General features: G+C 40.7%; 1 protein-coding gene across 5 annotated transcripts in view; it reads left to right on the forward strand.

Annotated features, from left to right (window-relative positions):
- GRHL2 (grainyhead like transcription factor 2) overlaps positions 1-21,977 on the forward strand; it is a 156,794-nt gene that overhangs the window by 56,860 nt on the left and 77,957 nt on the right. For all 5 annotated transcript variants that reach the window (XM_008540923.2, XM_008540920.2, XM_008540930.2 and 2 more), the window contains exons 4-7: positions 1,778-2,171; positions 13,249-13,304; positions 16,396-16,552; positions 19,984-20,095. In XM_008540923.2, the coding sequence (XP_008539145.1) occupies positions 1,778-2,171; positions 13,249-13,304; positions 16,396-16,552; positions 19,984-20,095 (719 nt within the window). The remainder of the gene's footprint in view (positions 1-1,777; positions 2,172-13,248; positions 13,305-16,395; positions 16,553-19,983; positions 20,096-21,977) is intronic.

A 21,977-nucleotide genomic window follows, 5' to 3' on the forward strand; every position in this document is an offset into this window, starting at 1 on the left:
ACTGTATTGATTTGTCCATGAAAGCAGGTTATTATTTAAAGCCAGAATGTTTGTAGACTTGTGATTTTATTCTTTAAAGGATTATTTTCTAGAATTATTTCTACAGATCTGTGACAGACTCAGAGAAGTTTTGATATTTTTGTGTTGGCTTTGTTCGTGTGGAGCCATTCTTTCCTCAAGCTTCACTTTGAAGTTTTATCTGAAAAATCAAAGCTAAAAATACCAAATCCTGCTTGAGAGGTAGGCACGCTCAGAGGCTAATGGACTTTCTTTACAGAGAGGAGCCAGGAGAGCTCAATTCTTGGAAGAACCAATTTTGTTCAAATATTTCTGTCAGTGAGAGATGCCAGTAATTGCCAGAAAGCACATGCTAGTTTTTAAAAAGTAGACGTGGGAGATGGGGCTCCATGCAAAACATGTATTTTCTCTCCATGTCATTCAGAACAACTCATAAATAAGTGATAGGTGACCCCAAATTTTATTGACCACAGGGACTTTCCTAGTAAAATCATTTTGCTATCACAGTACACTTTCATTAATAAGTTTCTCTTTCCTTCTGCTCTGTCCCAGAATTTCATAGTATAAATGAAAGTATTTCATCCTAGCCTGGCAAGAATTAATTGTTTAAATCTTTTCCTTTCTCTTTGTACCAGCCAGGAGGTCTGAGATCTGAGAGATCTTGTTTTACATAAACCCAGTTATACCACTTTCTTAAGCCCCAAAAGTAATTCAGTGCTAAGGGTATCAATGAGCTCATATTATTTCTCAATTTAGTGAAAATAGTTTAATGATAAACTCTTATTATCTTATATTTCCTGCAAGGAGTTTAGCCCACAGAACAGTGAAAAATATTTTTCCCAGTTCCTCCCTTTGAATTATTTTCCTGTCTCCACCTTTTTTGAAAAGCTATTTTAAACTTCTTCTTTTGAAACCTTTCAAACATATCCAGAAGTAAAGAGGACAGTATAATGAGGCTCCCAACACTCAGGTCCCCAGCGATAACTGTTCCACCTACTTCATCTCATCCTTTCCCTTTTCCTTTCTTTTCTTTTTTTATTGCAATAGTATTTAAAGTAAGTCCCTGGCATCATGTCATTTCACCTCTAACCACTGCTGATTTGTATCTCTCAATAAACAAGGACATTGTATTACATAATCTCAAAATCATTATCACATCCAGCTAAATTAACAATACTTCCTTAGTATCACCTAACCCCCAGTCCGTATTCAATCCCCTCAAAAATCCCATTGCCTCATAAACGCCTCTTCGTTTTTTCAGATCAGGAGCCAAACAAGATCTACTCATCATATTTGATTATGTCTTTTAAATCTCTTAATCTAGAACAAGCCCCCACTTTTCTTTCTTTTTTCATGCTTCTGACTTATTGAAGAAACCAGATCAGTAAGATGTGCTACATTCTGGTTTGTGTGATTGTTTCTTTTTGATGTTGTTTAAGTCATTCTTTCAGCTCCTGTATTTCCTGAGAGCTGTAAGTTAGATATAAAGCTTGCTTAGATTGAGTCAACTTTTTTTTTTTTTGAAATAGGTCTTTATAGGTGGGTCTGATTGCATGATACCGGGAGGCACATGTGTAGTTGTTCTACTGCTGGCGATGCAAAGATTCATTGCGTTCTGTTGTAGAGTTCGCCGTTAACCTTTTTCCTAATGGCGTTAGCATCCACTGATTATTGCCTGCATCAGTTATTTTATTAGGAGTTGCAAAATAGTGATTTTTCTAATTCTATTATGTTGCGGGGGGCGGGTTTAAACACACAGAAACTGTCTTGGCACCAGTGAAGCCCAGAGTAATTTGAGTGGAGGAGAAAACCGAGTGCAGGTCCTAAAGACTGTTCCAGTAAACCTTTCCCTAAATCAAGACCACCTGGAGAATTCAAAACGGGAACAGTACAGCACGAATGTCCCCGAGAGCCCAGCCGTCGTCCCCGTGTCAGGAATCACAGTGGTGAAAGCTGAAGATTTCACGCCGGTTTTCATGGCCCCACCCGTGCACTACCCCAGGGGAGACGGTGAGGAGCAACGTGTGGTTATCTTTGAACAGACTCAGTATGGCGTCCCCTCCATGGTGGGCCATAGCACCTACCTCAAGGATGACCAGCGCAGCACCCCGGACAGCACTTACAGCGAGAGCTTCAAGGACGGAACCACAGAGGTGAGTCCCTCGCTCTTTTATCCACAGCTGGAACCTAAACCCAGAACCCCCAGCTAATTTTATTTCTCTGTTCGCTTTTTAAGTGAAGTAAATGACTTAAATTGCAAGCTAGGGTTTTTTTAAAAAATGCGTTTGTACCTTTCTTTATAAGCAGGTTTTAATAAACCATCGGGCTGTGTGTGTAGAGGAAAATTTCTGTTTTTCTTGACTCTTAGATGACACATTCCTTTCTTTGTTTTAGTCTTAAAATTAAATACTTCTGAGGAATGAAGAGATGCTTGTGTGGAAACCTCCTCCTTTGTAAAGTCTTCACCTTGACCTCTTCTAGTTTGTAACCTTCTAAACGGTAGCTAAAGAGTTGCATGTCCATTCTTTTTAAAAATATAGCTCTTTAAGACGTAGTCTGATTGAATACTCAAGAATTTGTGTTATCAATAATAGTGTGTATCTGTGTGCGCACTTTCTACCTTACAAACGGAGACTACGTATTCTTCTCAGTGCCCGTAGAACTTACAGAAACAGTGATCTTTGCTCGCTTGTTTTAAATTCCCAAGTTTAAAGTGCATAGTTTGAAAGTTTTGGTAATTGTATACAGTTGTGTAACCAACCTCAGGATCAGTAGACACTTCCTTCACCCTAAAGGTTTCCTTCAGTGCCCTGCACTTGAAGCACTCTCCTCTCTCTTGTACTTGGTGAGCACTAATCTGCCTTCTGTAACTATAGTTTTTCTTTTTTTTTTTTTAAGATTTTATTTTTCCTTTTTACCCCCAAAGCCCCCTGGTACATGGTTGCACATTTTGAGTTGTGGGTCCTTCCAGTTGTGGCATATGGGACACTGCCTCAGCATGGCTTGATGAGCGGTGCCATGTCTGTGCCCGGGATCCAAACCGGCGAAATCCCAGGCTGCTGAAGGAGGGTGTGGGAAACTAACCAATCAGCCACAGGGCCGGCCCCAATATAGTTTTGTTTTTTCTAAAATTTCACAATGGAATGATAGAGTGTATAGTCTTTTATGTTGTCTTCTTTCACTTAGTGTAATATTTTTGAGATTCACTTATTTTGTTGCTTCTATTGTTTTTTTAAATTGCTGAATGGTATTCTGTGGTAAGCATATGTCACAATTTATCTGTTCACCAGTTGACGTTTGGTTGCTGCCTGTTTTTGGTGATTACGAATAATGCTGCCGTGAGCAGTCATGTATATGGTGTTTCAAGGTGGCTGAACCATTGTCATTCCCACCAGCAAAATATGAGGATTCCTGTTTTCCACATCCTTGCCCAAACTTTTTTTTTAAACTTTTTATTAAGATTATGGTATTGTGAAATTTCGGTTGTACATTATTGTTAGTCATGTTGTAGGTGCACCACTTCACCCTGTGTGCCCTCCCCCCACCCCCCCCCCCTTTCCCTTGGTAACCACCAATCAGTTCCCTTTGTCTATATGTTTAACTTCCACCTATGAGTGGAGTCATACAGAGTTCATCTTTCTCTGTCTGGTTTATTTCATTTAGCATAATACCCTCAAGGTCCATCCATGTTGTTGTGAACGGGACGATTTTATCCTTTTTTATGGCTGAATAGTATTCCATTGTATATATGTACCACATCTTCTTTATCCAATCATCAGTTGATGGGCACTTAGGTTGCTTCCACATCTTGGCTATTGTAAATAATGCTGCGATGAACATAGGGGTGCATCAGACTTTTGGAATTGCTGATTTCAAGTTCTTTGGATAGATACCCAGTAGTGGGATGGCTGGGTCATATGGTATTTCTATTTTTAATTTTTTGGGAAATCTCCATACTGTTTTCCATAGTGGGTGCACCAGTTTGCCTTCCCACCAACAGGGTTCCTTTTTCTCCACAACCTCTCCAACATTTGTCACTTTTTGTTTTGGTTATTTTTGCCATTCTAACAGGTGTAAGGTGATATCTTGGTGTAGTTCTGATTCGCATTTCCCTGATGATTAGTGATGATGAACATCTTTTCATGTGTCTATTTGCCCAAACTTTTTGACGTCAGTCTTTTTAACGTTAGCTGTCTTAGTGGGTATGTGATGATGTCTCATTGTGCTTTGAATATGCATTTCTCTGATGTCTGTGATGTTCAACATCATTTCATGTGCTCATTTGGCCATTGCTATAGCTTCTTTTGTGAAATGTCTGTTCAAATATTTTGCCAAGTTTTTTTGAAAGATTGGCCCTGAGCTAACATCTGTTGCCAATCTTCCTCATTTTCTTTTTCTTCTTCTCCCCAAAGCCCCCCAGCACACAGTCGTATATTCTAGTTGTGCTATGTGGCATGCCGCCTCAGCATGGCTTGATGAGTGGTGCTATGTCCGCACCCAGGATTCAAATGGGTGAAATCCTGGGTCGCCAAAGCGGAGTGCACGAACTTAACCACTTGGCCATGGGGCTGGCCCCTATTTTGCCTAATTTTTAAATTGGGTTATTCTGTCTTCCTCTTCTTAAGTTGTAAGAGTTCCTTAAATAATGTGAAGTCAGTTATGTGTTTTATAGTCTGGTAGGCTTTTGGTTTTCTTAACTGTACCTTTCAAAGAGCAACAGTATTTAATCTTGATGAAGTTCACTTGATCAATTTTTTATTATATAGTTTATACTTTTTTTTTGAGGAAGATTAGTCCTGAGCTAACATCTGCTGCCAATCCTCCTCTTTTTGCTGAGGAAGACTGGCCCTGAGCTAGATATCTGTGCCCATCTTCCTCTACTTTATATGTGGTACGCCTGCCACAGCATGGCTTGATAAGCGGTGCGTAGATCCGCACCCGGGACCGGAACTGGCGAACCCTGGGCTGCCAAAGCAAAATATGTGAACTTAATCGCTGCGCCACTGGGCCGGCCCCTATAGTTTATACTTTTAATAGACTATTCAGGAAGTCTTGGCCTAACCCAGTGTCACAAAGATTTTCTTTTGTTTTTTTCCCCCAGACTTTTAATAGTTTTCCCTCTTACATGTAGGTTTGTGATCCATTTTGAGGTAATTTCTATATATGGCATAAGGGAAGGGTTGGAATCTGTTTCCCATGTTGGTATCTGTTTGTTCCAGCACCCTTTGTTGCAAAGAAAATCTTGTCTCCACTTAATTGCCTTGAGAGCCTTGTAGAACTGGTGTAATCGTGGATCATCTCTCCAATTTTTAATCCAGAATATGTAATACAATTTTTTATGAGTTCAGGTCAGCTTCTTCAAAAGTTAGGAGCAGTGCCTCTGCATTTGAGATGATGGCCATTGGCTTCCCTTTTTTCAGTCCACTTGGGTCAATAAAAGACCATGGCAGATGGGGAAAATTTGTGGTTTCTAACTTCCTAAAGAGAAGTTAGTGTGGTGGCAGCATGCCAAATACTGACGGCCTGCTGCCCATTTGGTTGCCATTGGGACAAAATGCAGCTACCTGGGGTTGAGATTGCATCCCTAAATTTAAAAATACTAAACATTTGATGAGCTCTACTGTGTGCTGGGCATCATTCTAAGTGATAAATAGTCACTTAATCCTCACGCAAACCCTATGAGGTAGGTACTGTTATTGTCATCTCTGTTCTCCAAATGTGGAGACTAAGGCACGGGGCGTGTAAGTATGCCCGTGGTCATACTCCAGTAAGGGGCGGAGATGGGACTGCTCTCAAACTGTCTGGCTCCAGGACCTCCATCGTTAACCGTCACCTCTACACTCTCAGAGAAGGCTGTGGGCCCTTCCCATCTCAGTGGTTCCATTGCTTAAGACAGTGACTCATCCAAACTTTTTTTTAGAACTGAGTGTTTTTATCTATGTCATTAGATATTCCTTACCTTTCAGCTGGCAAGAGGAGGCACAGGGGACTAGCTTTCTGCAGCGGTGGTAGGGAGCTAGGGGAGACAAGTTCGCTCGCAGCTTTTCTGCTCCTGGCGCCAGTCACTCCCGGCTGCCTGCTGTGTGCTGTGACACTAGGGAGTCACTCCCGGCTGCCTGCTGTGCTGTGACACTGGGGAAGGAGCAGAGGGAGACGTAGTCAAGTCCATGCCCTAAAGAGGCTGCCATATTTCTTGAATTCTGGTAGCTTTATAATCAAACTTTCAGTGTCCTTGTGATAAAAATGTAGGGCTAAAGTTAGCTTCTTGTGCTGTAGTGCTCAAAGTAGTTAACAATTTCTTTTTTAAAACTGAGCAAGGGATCTTGTAGGTTTTGGGTATTGTTGAAGATTTGATTTGCCCTCAGGCAGTTGGGGTGCTTCTGTTGGAAAAACAAGTTCTTCCACATGGGAATGCCAGGTACATGCTTCTTCAGTAAAGCGTTGCCACTGATGTTTTTCTCACACGGTGAGGAAATATTCCATTAGTCCCAGCAGAGTCCATGGATGTGGTCCAATGTCAACAGAACCATCATGCTATTTAGGGGACATGTTATCAGTTGTGTTCGTGTTGTAGATAAAGAGGCTTGTGAAAGGAAGCTATTGTATTTTGTGTCTTATTTTGAAGTGGATGAGAAAGTAACTTACCAGAAACTGAATGTGAAGATTATTCCCGCTGAATTTGGTTTAGCTGCTCTCCTAGTCTTGGAAACCAGTGTTTACACTGCATATTATATTTCAATCTGACGTAAATTAAATGGAATGGTCTACAGCCATGGCATTGCCAACTGGTTTTAAGATTAGGTGAGCTCAGAATAATTTCACCAAGTAAATTTCACTACGGGAAATTTGTCTAAAGGCTAGTACTTCTTTTAAGTAAACTATTAAAATGTTTAGGACTCTTGTTGAATTAGCAAGTTTCATTTGCTATTAGAGATTGACTCCTCTGTGTGTGTGTGTGTGTGTGTGTGTGTGTGTGTGTACTGGTATCAGAGAAGGGAACAGTTTGATTCAACTGAGGCTGGGATTTTTTAAGACAGGGGTAGCATTAAAAGAATTCTTTAATGGATTGATTTTAGCGATTTGTTTTATATTTTATTGTACATCCTCTTCGTAATAACGCTTGGTAAATATTTGTTTATTTATATGCGTGTTAGGCACTGTGTTGGATGTGGGAGTAGAGGACCTTGGTTTCTGTCCTCTAGAAGCTTACTGTCTATATCTGTGAAGGGCAATAATAATAACTGTCATGCATTGAGTAGTACTATGTGCCAGGCACTGTGGCTTATACTTTTTATTTCTAATCCTTACTACAATTCTGCAAAGAAGGTGTTATTTTTCCCATTTTACAAATGAAAAGTCAGAGGTTCAGAGAGGTTACAAAACTTGCCAAAGGTCACACAGCTAATAAGCAAGGAGTATAGTTGATAAATATAAATCAGAGTGGTAATATCACCTAGAATTGTTTTAGAAAACACGTAAAACTTAAGAGATGGAAGAAAGAATTTTTATAGAAAAATTGTACATATATTGTCATAATAAGAATCAAAGTAGAAAGAAGAATTTGCTTACTGTGTAAGTTAGTTAACATTAGTCTATCTAGCTCTAGGAATAAAGGAACACCAAAATCTCAGTGATTTAATACACTAAAATAGTCCTAATACATGTCTGCAGACTTCTCTTCCAATTAGTGACTCAGGAATCTAGGTTCCCTCCATCTTATGACATTACCATCTCTGTATGTGGCTTCCAGGGTCACCCCAGCTGGGGAAGAGAGATCAGGAAGATGGCACACTGACTTGTAAATGCTTTGACCTGGAAGTGACTCATATCACTCCTGCTCACATTTCATTGGCTAGAACTAGTGAGATGGTCCTACCTAACTGCAAGAGAGCTGAGAAGTTTAGTCCTCCCATGTGCTCAGGAATGAGAAGAGCTCTTTATGGGTGAGCACCAGATATCTCTACCATGTGTTTCATAATTCAATCCCTGTTTTATTATTTATCAAAGTAGCAGAATTTGCAGAGAATCCTGAAATGAAAGCAAAGAATGATGATTTGTCATACCCAATAGACATATGGTCATTAGCCCATTGATTTTGTATTCAGCTGTAGACTGATGCTGGAAGTTATCCTGAATCTAAGCCCTGTCCAACCTTCCAACAGGATTAATTTTTAACTGGGAATCCATTTCCCACCATAAATCTAAAGAAAAAAATCTTAAAGATGTTGATTCAACTACTAAATTGGAACATGGCTTCACTTGTGATTAATACATTTGGTTTTACTGTGTTTATTTTAAACATATGCTATAGTGCATGTGGTACCACCAGACTTCTATCATTTTATTAGTTTGTTTTTGCATTAAGCAAATTTGGGAACATTCTTAGCACATACATTTTATACTTTCGGAGGATTTAGGTTTCTCTCTCTGTAGTTGATCTGATGAGATTGGATGACCCATTATTCAGATTCCCAGTGGCCATCCACCTGCCTCATGAACAGAATGCTATGGAAATTCCACTTCTGTTAAAGCTATTACTTTGCAGCACCATTTGATCCTTTGGTCACTCTTGCCTCTTGAAAATGCTCTTGGCTTCATGTCCGCAGCTTGAGTTATCTTGATGTCTTAAAATCTTTCACATTTTTTTCTCTAGCCCAGTCCTCTCCTCTGAGCTACAAACCTTTATATCCAACTGCCTATTCAACTCTCCACCTATCCAAATCTAAGTTACAGCCTTCCCCTCTGTTCTCCACCTTCGTGGGTTGCACCTTCCATTCTTCTGGTTTCTCAAGCAACAGGATTTTTTCCTGATACTTTGCTCTCCCCTTATCCTCCATTATCAATTCTATCAATTCTACTTTATAAATATCTCTGAAATCCATCCATCTGTCTCCATTCTACTCCCACCATACTGGGCCAAGCTGTGATTATCTCTGGCCTATAATACTGTCTGCTTTTGTATACTATACGTGGGATGGTCTTTTCTAAATGTTAATCTGGTCATGTTACCCCCTGACTTAAATCCCATTGCTTTTAGGATTAAGATCTACATCTTTAATGGGTTTACAAGGCATTGCATCTTTTGCTTCTCCTTTGCTTTTCCCATCATCTTGCACCTCTTTCCCCTTTGTGCTCTCTGCATTGGGCACCATTCAGTTCTGTGAACTTGATATGCTTCCTCCTGCCTCAGGGCGTTTGTGCATGCTGCTCCATAGTCTAGAACTGTGCTGTATAATACTGTAACCACTAGCCACATGTGGCTATTTAAATAAAATCAAGAATTCAGTTCCTCAGTTCCACTAACTACATTTTAAGTGCTCAATGTGTACGTGTGGCTAGTGGCTACCATATTGCACAGTGAAGATATAGAACACTTCCATCTTCACTTAAAGTTCTGTTGGACAACACTGTTCTAGAATATTCTTCACCACCTTCCACACCTTTCTTTCTGTGTGACTTCCTCAGGGAAGCCCTCCCTGTCTTCTCCTTTCAGTTTCTAGTAGAGTTAGTTTTCTTCGTATCTAAATCCACCAGCCAAAGACCACCATGAACAATCTGTAGTCAAAATTACATATCTTTAGCCTGCTTCAATCAGGAACCCTTAGGGACAACTCAGTAAGAAAGTTGGGAGGAGATCTTCATAGTGTTCAGGCTTTCACTGGGTGAGTCTAAGTAGGAATTATGGAAGTGGCGACCAGCTCTGGACTGGATATGTCAAGATGTTGGGGCAACCTGGAAAGTGGGCAGTCATTGTTCAGGAGATGGGATGAACAAGGCAAGATTTAGGATGTCTTTACTAAGAAAGCAGCAATCCCTCAGAAGGGTGGGGGCGTCGCTATTCACTTTTATAGCTGTGTTATTGTGTCTGGCATTCTGTTGGAATCATTGCTTATCTTCTGATGGCCTTGTCTGTGTGCCACTGGAGATTCTCTTGCGACCATCTAGGCTGATTGTCAGGGGGACTGATCTGTACTTTCTCAGTTGTGCTGTGCTTCCTAGAGCTCCGTTGCTCTTCTTCAGAGTGCTTGCACACAGTTTGTAATTTTTTGAATGAATATTGGATTAATGTGTTTCCTCTACTAGACCAGAAGCTCCCTGAGAGCAGGGACCTATTCTCTTTTTGTTCACTATGGTGCCCATAGCACCTAGCACAGTGCCTGATACAAAGTAGATGCTCAGTAAATGTTTATTGAAAGAGTGAATGAATGAATAATTGAATAATACCTAAAAAATTTGTGGCTGATGAAAGATATGGAATTGTTTGCCTAGATCTGATTTTCACACAGTTAAAGAATCATTGTCTTTTTGTAGTAGATTTTTAACAGATGTCTCCTTCCTACCATGCAAAAAAAAACCCCTAGAATTCTAATATTCAAAACTTAAATATAACATTCTAAGATTGCCTGATGTTTAAAGTCCTTTAAGGGTAATCTATAAATTATTTGCTATCATACCTTCTTTACTATCATTTTTCTCAGTCATTAAGAAATGTATAGATGCACTACATCAAATCACTGTACGGTACAGTGTTGGCTGTCGGCCTGCCTTTGGGCATCGTACAAATTATATGAAAATGTTTGCAAACGGTTGTGGAAACTTGCTAACTGTAGCCAGAATGACCCATTTAGAGCCACGTGACCCATTGATGTGATCAGATCTCCTAAATGACTCTGATGTTTTCTAGGTAGACTACACATTTAATTTTTTAAAATTATAAAGATAATGTAGCAGAATAAGGATAAATTTTTAAACTTGAAGAAACTAATAGCCATGTTGCTAACATATCAAATATTTTTATTTTTTCCCAGTTCTTGTCCACATGCACTCATGTCATTGGAGTAAGATTCTTTTAGTCAGCATATAGTTGACAGTCTCTTTGAGTCCGAACAGTCATACTATATCACACCTTTTCACATCACCTGGGGAATTAGAATCACAGGATTTCTAAGTCAAATATGTTTTAGTAGGCGGGGCTGTCCTCAGGCTGCAGAGCTCTATGGCATGAATGATAAATTCACTTAGGGCCAAGCGTATTAATACTGGTTCACCGTGTGTTGTTATGGGTTACTGCATATTCCTTCAAATAAGTTCTTGGAAATGCATCTCCCCTATCTCGAAGTCACTTCTTTAAATGCCTTTTTCATCATGCCACCCTCCTACTCCAAAATTTCCTAATTCTTAACTATACTAAGTGTAAATACCTTTTCATAGATCATACCTGTCCAATAGGACCTTCTACAATGATGGAAATTTTCTTTTATACTATCCAGTATGGTAGCCACTGGCCACATATAGCAATTTAGTACTTGAAGTGTGGCTGGTTGACTGAGGAACTGAATGTTTAATTTCACTTAATTCTAATCAACTGTAGTACATTTGGCTGGTGGCTCCTGTATTGGGCAATGAAGACCTCAATCTTAAGGTCCTCCTTTCATAATCAGGTCAAACCTGTGTCCTTGGCCCCATGTACGCACCATATTTGTATCCATCATTTTGTCTTGACCTCATGGTCCTCTGTCACCTGGATTACTTTCTTTCAATTCCTTCAATTAACCCAGGTTCTCTTTAGCTTCTAAGGGTCAAAGCAAAGTTCACAATCTCCATGAAACGTTCCTATAATTTTGCTGATCTTCGTTTCCTGGCAACACCCATTCTGTGCTTTTCCAGTCAGGACATCTGAATGAATGAGAATGAATGATTCAACATAGACTTTCATATTCAGTCATTTGCTATATTTTAGTTTCTTTTGTTGTTGTTTTTATTTTTCCTGTGAATTTACCCATCTCCTCAACCAATGTTTATATCTGTGGGGCCAGGACAGTGTCTTATATATTTTCTATATTTCTTTTGGCACCAGTCAGATGGTGAGGCCCCAGAAAATTCCCATTGAATGCTTTGTTGATTGATTGATTGATTACGAAAGAAGTAAAAATCTGTGTCTTTGATTCTCTGTTGTGATTATTGAGCCAGTCAACAAGTATTTGTGAAACGTTCCTGGGGTGTAATTTGGTAAACTTTGATCATCTTCTTGGACACCAGGAATTTATAAGACTGGATAAAAAGAAGGCTCATATAAACTGTGATATAAGAGTACACTGAATTCTAGTTATGGTGGTTAGGTGTTATGAAGAAAGTTTGGAAAATAGCTGTAAATAACCCTTTCTTGAGAAGGAAACCATTGAACTGCTGGTCCAAGACTGGAAGTTAATGGCAGAGAAATGAGAGGCAGGAAAGTTGTTTCTTAGAAAGAGACACTAGAAAAATGGTCACAGTGGAAGGACCAGCTGTGTGTGATAAAGCAAGTGCTTTTTCATCAATATTTTATTACATTAGTATTTTCATTAGTATTTTCTTATATTCACTTTAGAATCAATTTTTATGCATCTACTTTTGAAAAGGTTCTAAAATGTAGCAAAGTATATCCTACTTGCACTAAATATACAACAACTGAACGTCTCTGGACCCACACTTCTCCATGTGTAATACTAAGACTTAGAGTTTCCTCCCAACTTAGTCTTACAATGTTATGATAATGAAGAACTCAGAGAACGATACTGGATATGGTCAAGTGATTACTATCAACCACATGTATGGAGCTCACTAGATACTGGCAACTGTTCTTAGTACTCTACCTCTAGTAACACATTTAATCCGTCTGATCACTCTAGGTAGACATTTCACAGATGGAGAAAACATAACACTAACCTCAGTTTGCACAGGTCGCAGTAAAAGAGGTAGAACTTGACCCTAGACACCCTTACTCCAGAAACTGCTCTTAAGCACCCTAAATACTGCTTTTGCTATGCTATGTGGCCTCTCTGCAATTAGTGTTCCATTAACTCAGAATTTGTGACTTTTGGAGTAAGTGTTGGAGACAATAGAAAATGGGAGAAATGTTCTGTATGTTTGAGGAAACAATTTCTGGGACCTGCCAACACTTTAGGGACACCTGCAGACATGTGAATGTGGACATGCGAATAATATGCAAAGCACAAATGCATTTTCTGTTGAGTGTAATTCTAAGTGTGCAGGTGGTACGTGAATTCTGTGCACAAATGGTAACTATTTTCATTGTAGTTGAAAACATAATACCAACAATTGTATGATTTTCCTTTCTAAAGGATAAAACATTTTGGATACACGTGTCACTTTTTTTTCTTTGGCATAATGACTCACCTATTTGGTTTAATTTTGACTTTTGACTTGTTTGATGATTTTTAAATTTTGCAGAAATTTCGAAGTGCTTCAGTTGGGGCTGAGGAGTACATGTATGACCAGACAGCAAGGTAGGTTACCAGGAGATGCCCCTAGAAACTGATAAACTGTAGCTCTTTAAAGGTACCCCCAAGTTATACTTTTAAACCTTTGAAAGAAAATTCTTTTCTCTCTACAATGACTTTGAAATTACTATTTCCAGTCTTGACCAGTTTTCTGAGGCCTATACCATATCTTTGTCCTTCTGTTGGCTAGACTTCCCTCCTTAGGTGCTCCTCTGAACCTCAAACACATGGGCCTCCAACACGACATGTGCATAATGGAACTCTTTGTCTTTCTTTTCCTCTTCTTTCCTTCCTTCTCTATTTCTTTCACCTCTGGTCTTCTGCTTTTATTTCCTATTTTGACTAACGATGCAGCCATCCTCCCAGCCAGCCACTGTAGAGGTGTAAGGGTCTGCCTACCTTCCTGCTACCCTTTCATAGCACTTGCCAAGTGCTGAATGTTCTAGTCTACCTGTCCTGTCCCTTCCAACTTACCCTTGTTCAAGTTCTCCTGAACTATTGCAATATAACTGATCTCCCTGCCAAGTCTTTCTTTTCCCTTCTGTTACACTTTGTACATATCTAGCTACTAGCTATCATACGCTCTGGTGCCTTCCATGTACCAGCAACGCGATAGGTATTGGAGATAAGATATAACCTTTCCTAACAATGAAGCCCAGAGACTTTTGGAGGAGATGAATGTGGTGATGGACAAACTGCAATAGATTTGCTAAGTGATGAGTCCTGCTATGGAGATACAATAACCAGAAAGCTGAGAGGACTACAGGCCTGGGGGTGTGGGCGTGTGGGTAGGGCAGGGGCCTGGCAAAGCTTCTCAGGAAGTGGCATTTGAGCTGGACCTTGAAGGATTGTCAGCAGGAGTTTTCCAGGGAAAGAAGGAGGATTAAGAACCTTCTAGGTAGAGGGGCCAGATGTTCAAAGCCTTTGGTCGTGGTCATGCCTGAAGACAGGAGAGAATGGCAAGAAATGAATTGATCTCTCCCATTTATAAAACTTAGCAGTGATTTCACCATTTGAGACAGAATTAAGCACAAATTCTTTTGAAGGTAGTCGGGGCCCTCTATGTACAAGTCCGTTCTTACTTGGAACCTTGTCTCCCATCGTATTTCTTGCCCCTTTGCTTGTACATGTATGACTCTCCTATTCTTTCTCCTCCACTTGAAGTCCTCCTGATCCTTCCGGGTCTTGCTCCAACCTGGGTGACGGCTCCCCAGTCATCCTGCCCAGATCACGATAGTCAGGGTATGGATGTGTAGTGGTGGTGAGGGAGAAGGGCGAGGTGGGGAAGATAGAGTTCTGAATGGCCTTCTAAAATGTGGAAATACATATATAATCTACGTGCTCTAAATCCAGATTACCACGTATTTGGCTACCAGGCGAGTGAAGAGAGCATTGACCTACCAGTCATTTGACCTGGTTTCTCTCTCTGCTGCTGTCATTGTCCACGGAGTGAGCAAGTTTCTCAGCCTCTCCCCAGCTGTGAAATGAGGAAGGTGGTTCCTGTCCTGTGTTATGGATAGGCTTGAGGGACATGAATCTCCTGAAGTGAAATTCAGAATCATTTGTGTTCATATGTGCTTTTATCTGGGAGAGGGTTCACAGCTTTCTTCATATTTTTTAAGCAGTCTGTGCTCTGGACAAGTTGTAAGCTACTGGTCTAGGCAATACCTAATATCCTGTCTATTTCTCAAATTTTATGATTCAATGGCTATATTGAAATTGCTTTTTCCAGGCAAAATGACAGCGAAATTGGTTCTGTCTTAAATGATTTATTTCCCACCTTGTTCTAAGACGCATATTCTGGAATGTGCTTGGTTTATCAGCGTAAGCCTAAGATTTTTATCATGCAAGAGGAATATTATTTTGCCCTTCAAATTTCTTTTTCATTGTAAAAGTTAAAAAAAAATCAAACTGTGCAGAAACATTTAACATAGAAATCAAGAGTCCCCCATAAACTCATAAGTGGACCATTTGAAGAGACAAACTTTGAGAGTCAGTTTTGCACCCAGTCTTTCAAAGACTATGAAATTAAAGAGCTAAAAAAATAGACAGACCCACGAAGAGCTTCTGATGATTCAGAAAACACATAAAGCATTGGTTACTGTGTTCCATCCTGTAGTGCAGCAGGGAGAAATATTTCTGAATGAATATTTTTAAAAAGATTGTGGTTCATCCTTTTGCCCATTTTAAACAATGGACACATTCTTCAAAGTTGGGAAAGTCAGTCTTTTTATTTTATAAATTAAATCATATTTTAAAAATATTAGGGAAATTACTTAGAGCAGGGATCTGCAAACTTTTTCTGCAAGTAGGCGTGTAATAAATATTGTAGATTTGCCATGCCGCACAGTCTCTGTCGCACCTCCCCAGCCCTGCTGTTATAGATTGAAAGCAGCTATAGACGAGACGTAAATGAATGAGTGTAGCTGTGGTCCCGTAAAACTTTATTTACAAAACAGGCAGCAGGTTGAATTTGTCCCATAGACCATAGTTTGTAAACCCCTGATTTAGAGCAGCAGCCGTGTCGTGAGTTCTTTCGCAGGCTTAAAAAGCAAAAGACAAAAATAAAAAAATACTCCTAGTTATGGAACTAGATTCTCAGTAATGAATGTTTGAGTTTTAAATTTTCACATTTTGAAATATTTTAAAGTGGGATATAGCTGTTTGCAACATCTTGGTTAGATAAAAAGAAGTTTAGGTTATGTATATGAATTGAACAAAAGCATTCTCATGTTTAGTTTGTTGATAGGTTAAAAGCAGCAAATTCTACCAGTTCAGAAGCTTCAGGCATTGCTGATCGTCAGCTAAGACCTAACAGAGGTTCTCCTGGCAGGGCATGGCACAACTGGACAAGCACATCATGGACTTTCTCCCCTTCTAAACCATCTGGTTTATGGGCCTCTATTAGGAATGTTGTATACATTGTACTAGCAATGACCTTTGATCTGGTCTCATCTCTTTTGTCATATGCTATGTTTTGTCCCTGAAATAGAGTAAATATTGGTTAATATTCATACAAAATGCTATTGATGTGAAATTGATCAAAAAGGCAGAAATGTCCGAGTGAATCTGACCAGTGTTTGTTTTCTGTTCACAGTGGCACATTTCAGTACACCCTGGAAGCCACCAAATCTCTCCGTCAGAAGCAGGGGGAGGGCCCCATGACCTACCTCAACAAAGGACAATTCTATGCCATAACGCTTAGCGAGACCGGGGACAACAAGTGCTTCCGACACCCGATCAGCAAAGTCAGGGTAGGGGCCTCCTTCCTCCAATACAGCCCAGAGGGGTCAGATGAATGCTGTTGCTGCCTCATAGTCTTGTGGGAAGGGCATGGAAAAAATTCCAAAATAAATAATTCTAGAACAAAAGTCAGAGAGTTGGGGCAAGAGAACTTATTGGCTTGTAGTTTATCATTTTAATCAGTAACCGATAAACCCCAGGGAAGGGATGTGTTTGGAGGGTTGGAACATGCTTTCCAACTGTCTCTAAGGAATTTTCCCAGCTTCAGTCACTGCCTGTTTGTTACCTGGTTGTTGTCATTGTTTTCAATCCACTGATCTTAATTTTTCAAATAAGTAGCTGTAAGTCAGCACACATTTGTGGGTGGGCAAGAGCTGCTGCTCTCTTCTGTAAAGGAGGATGCGCTTCATTCTGTGTCCCTGGGCCCTCTGCAACTGTGTTTAAAAGCCTTCCGCAGCTCAGCACTTACTCAGAAGTCAAGGAGTGAAGCAGGATGTGATCCCTACCAGGAGGGACTTGGAGGAAGTTCCACCTTCTCGAATGTTAGCTCTGTTTGTGGGAAATGGAACTGCCCTGGAAGCCTGCCAGCTTCTGGAATTCTTGCCACTGCCAAGAAAGGAGGGCTGGTAATCCCTCTACTGAAAAGGAAAATTATAGCAGAGCTCTGAAAAGAGGTTGAGGGACTTGCCTGGCCTGTTGTAAAATGATTTATGCTGCTGTGTGTACGGTGCCCACTCCACCTTATTTTGTCTGTGGCTACCTCTCCTGAGCTCTTCAGCACGCTAAGAGAGGAACGCCATGCTGTGCCTAGAGCATGGTGAGTTGACCCCACCCCAGATTTCCATGCACAGGTAACAAATGAGGTAGAAGAGAAGGGAGAGTATCCAGGCACCTGTTGGCCGGCTTGCCTTTTACTAGCTTGTAGTAGAGTCACAGCAATGGTGATCTCCAGATAGCTGGGTTATCTGGCTTTGTTTCAGTGAGAAAGAACGGAAGGATTGCTGCTCATTTCTCCCTCCAGCAGGCCTCCCCACCTCCAAGGCTGTCCTAGTCCCAGACCGGAGCTGTAGGAGGCCGGGCAGTTGAGAGGGAGGGGAAGATGTGGAGTTAATGTCCCACCCAAGGCTGAGCCTGTTGGAGGTAGAAAGGTGTGCTGTGTGCCCACCAGCGGAGTTAGTAGGTTCCCACCCTGCGGTTAAGGCTGTGGTGGAGGGATGCCATAATAACAACAACAACAATGAGCCAGAAAATAACTAATATTTGCTGACTCTGTCTTTCATGTGCCAGGCCCTATGTTAAGCACCATACATCTAGTAACTCATTTGAAACTAACAACAACCTTATAAAATAGGCATTATTATTTTTATAATATTACAGATGAGAAAACTTGGCCTTTTAGAAACTAGTAACTGGCCAAGGATACACAGCTAAAATGTAATGAACCAGGATTTATCCAGGCAGTCAGACCCCTGAAGCTGACCTCCTAAGGTGCACTGTGTTGAGTAGCATGCAGGGCTTAGCCTGGGGCCCACCTCTGGATGTGTATTCTAGAATTTACATGCAACACCCTCACATGTGGATGCCTGGGCAGAAGATACTGGATAAATGTCCTTTTTAAAAAGTCTAAGTGTATAATCCATATACAGCCTCTTAACACCATCATCATCACCCTGGGTAGATGGTAGATGGTTAGCATTCTAAGGCCATGACCACAGTTTGGAGTTCAGGGATTTTCCAAGAATTCTACTTCATGAAATATGGAAATCATTTGATATGGAAATTTTGTCTCCTTCTGTTCCATTTTGGCTAAAACGAGGAGCCCTTGTTCCCTTAAGCACTTCAATCTAACACCCTTGGAGAGGAAGATGGTGCCTCTCAGAGTGGATCTTTGTTATTCCTCAGCTCTGGGAGAACAGATAGCCTAGAGGAAAGAGGATGCACTTGGGACCTACTAGCATTAATTTCCGAGAACAGACTTTCATTCCAAGTCAAAGCACAGGCTTGGTAATAGCAGTTTCAAACTCCCTATTGCTTTATCACTGAGAAAATAAATTTCCACACCAAGAATATGCCATTATTTATGCTAATTTAGTCCTTTGCTAGAAAAAAAATTACCTTAAATGTTATTTTTATTTTGGAACAGACAGAAATGAACACCAGGAGGCCACACAGTAAACTTTTACATATAAATGAAGAAGTTTGAGGAAGCAGGAGGGGTAAGAAGGAAGAGCTGGCTGAGCTCATAGCTGACCAGCGCAGCCAGGGTCCCCTTTCTTGTCATCTCTCCTCCACGCCTTTGAAGGTCCTGCTGCTTGTGAATTCAAATAATACAGATATATATTTCTAACCTCGTTTTCCTAACAACATCTACTTTCTTGTGTAATAAATGCTTACACACACGTTGAGAATAAGCCAGATTTTGAATTGATACAGTCACAAGCATGTATTTGGTATCTATCATTTATCGGGCACCAGGGCCATTGTGGTGGTGACACTGTCCCTGTCCTCACTGAGTTAGAAGTCAATGAGAAGACATTGCCATTGACTGAATGATTGTAAATAGTGAAGTAAATGACTATAAGTTTGTAAAATGCTATAAAGGAGAAGTTATTAAGGACTGAGAGTCAGTGAAATATTCTTCTGGGATAGCAGGAAAATGTGCAAGATGTGTGTTGTATATGGAGAGGGAGAGAGCTCTGTTCCTAGGACTGTAATTAAAGGAGGTTTTTCATTTGTTTGTTTGTTTCGGGTACCTTTTTTATCTCATTAATGACAGTGAATTAACATATATTTAGTTTAACCAGGCTGTTTATAATTTAGAACTGAAAGAGATTTTGTATTCTTATTTCTACAAGATATAATTAATTTCTCAAGCTCATTTTTAAAGTGCATCCGCATATTTACATAGATAACAAAGTTGACCTTGTAGCTTTTGTTTTATGAACTCTCTGTAGCTTAGATCTATGTTCATCAATATGAACTCATCTTTTAGTATTTCTCTCATTATTCCAGTATTCCAGCTTGTGGCACTTAATTAGGCCAGAAACAGATGTTTGCTTCTTTACAAATGGCACCAAGTTCTGTGTTTAATGGTCTGAAATTTCAAAACTGTGCTTGTTTTCAGTACAAGAAAATTTTTTTGGTATTCCCACTCACCTCACAAAATAATAAATTTGCTTGTAATTGGTTAATCTGGTTGTTTATGACTTGTAAAAATGATGTAATATTTTCTTCTATGTGTTGTTCTCGTTTCTCCGTCATTTTTTAAGTAGGCCCATTTTAAAACAAAATAAACCATACAATTGAGCTTGTCTGGGCTTTTGTAAATCAAGAAAAGCAACATTACAGAAACACACCTCTGGTAGAAGTCCAGAACTGGAGACTGTGTGAAGCAACAGGGGCGCTGAACAGAAAGTAAGATCCGTGGTTCTCCCCTCTGCAGAGCGTGGTGATGGTGGTCTTCAGCGAAGACAAAAACCGAGACGAGCAGCTGAAATACTGGAAGTATTGGCACTCGAGGCAGCACACGGCGAAGCAGAGGGTCCTTGACATCGGTGAGTTGGCCTGGACCTCCCTGCATGGTCTTTGGTAACCTGACATGTTGTCACGATGCCAAGGAGAGCTCAGCACAGAAATCGCAGCTAGGACCCACATCACTGTTGTGACGCACCAGGCACTAGTCTCTGCACTTTTCCTTTGTTAGTACATTTGGTACAAATCAGGGTGAGAAATCAAGATCGAGCTAAGCTGAGTGCAAAGCACTTTTTGTTCTATGAAAGTCAACTGTGTCTCATATAATAATTGTAATACATTTAGATTTGCAAGGACCACGTCAGTTTCTGAAACATATTTCTATGCCCTCCCATGTTTGAGCCTAAAGACAGTCAGGCAGGCCAGATGAACTCTTATGCCCCTGTGACATGAATGACCTCAGGCTCATTTGGCTCTGAGGTCCTGGTGAAGGTCACATGACTAGATAGTGAGTTCTAGTTGTCTAATTCTCCACCCACTGTTCCTTTCGCCCCAACACTCACCTGGTGCAAATGGTACTAGGTGGTTAGGCAAATGAAAAGGTTGAGACACCTTGCCTGGCAGTAAAGAAGGAATCGATCGGCCATGTACATTTTCTGGAGTCTGTATACTCCTAAACACGAGGTCTGTTCTCTAGAGACCTGTGGCCCCTGCATGGGACTCAGGGTTCAATCATGAAAACAGAGCCCATGCCAAGTGCTTCCGTGGAGGGATTTCATTATAAAGGTGGGGAGGGCTGAAGGCACAGTGAGGCAATTCAGAGATGAGCAATAGCAGGAGTCTGCTGATATTATTACCTGGAGGGCTGAGAATCAAAGGGAGGAGGTGGTGGGTGTTGGGGGAGCCACCCAGCAGGAACTGGAACCATGGTGGGGGCTGCCTCCGCAGGGGCTGGAACCACAGAGGGAGCAGCTTTCCAAGAGGAGGTAGAATCACAGAGGACTCGCTGCCAGAGACACTTCTCAATGCCAAGAGGGAGGAGGAGAAGGAACGCCCTGCTTCTCCCTGTCTCTCCGTCTCCCTCCAGTGCTTCCGACTGGCCAAATTTACCCTAAGCCAGAGGGCACATGCCCCGAGCAAATGCAGTTTGCAGGAATCAACCTCTGAGATACAGAGCGAAGCCAGGGATGTCAGAGAATGGATCTTAAAGTTTCCAGAAATTAGTTAAAAACATAGTAATATATGTGTTTCTAAGTAATCTTAACACTTTACGTGCTGTTTCCATAAGCAATTTCTCATTTATAGGCTTTATTACCCTGTTTTGCAGAGCAAGAGGCTGCTGTCCCAGTTAGTGCAGGCAAAGTGAAGGTTTCATGTTGAGCGTGCGAAGGTGTTACTGAGCCATTACAAGGATGTTTGCTTAGATTTCCTACATACTGCAATGATGGATTTTTCAGACCTTCCACTGCACCCTTCCTAGAACCCCTTGGCCAGTAGCAGAGAGGTTAGTGTCTAGGTTAGGGTTAGAGACGCACCATAAATAATTACTGGTTTATCCTGCAAAATGGTTACTCCACTCCTTACCCCTCGTCCATCTTCTATTAACTAATCAAACATACTTATCTAATAAACAGGGAAACTGAGGCCTAGAGAGGCTCACTGACCCAAGTGACTTCTCCTCAGATAATTGGAGCAAGAGCTGGGATGAGGAGTCTTCCTCACCGGGCAGACCCTGCCCCCCAAGACCAGCTGACCAGGACGAGGCGTTTGGGAATGCTTGCCTTAACCTGCTTTGCAGCCGATCTGCATAGAGGAACAATTTTATTCTATTTGAAAAGTTAACCTTATAATTATTACCCAAGAAAATGAGAGGAGCAATTAGATAGAAATTTGGACTAGGTCCACATAAGGCAAGTAATAAACGCATTTTACTGACATACCTGTTGCTTCAACTTTGATATTGTT

Source organism: Equus przewalskii, chromosome 8 (assembly GCF_037783145.1).
Source record: "Equus przewalskii isolate Varuska chromosome 8, EquPr2, whole genome shotgun sequence".
In the NCBI taxonomy this organism is placed as follows: domain Eukaryota; kingdom Metazoa; phylum Chordata; class Mammalia; order Perissodactyla; family Equidae; genus Equus; species Equus przewalskii.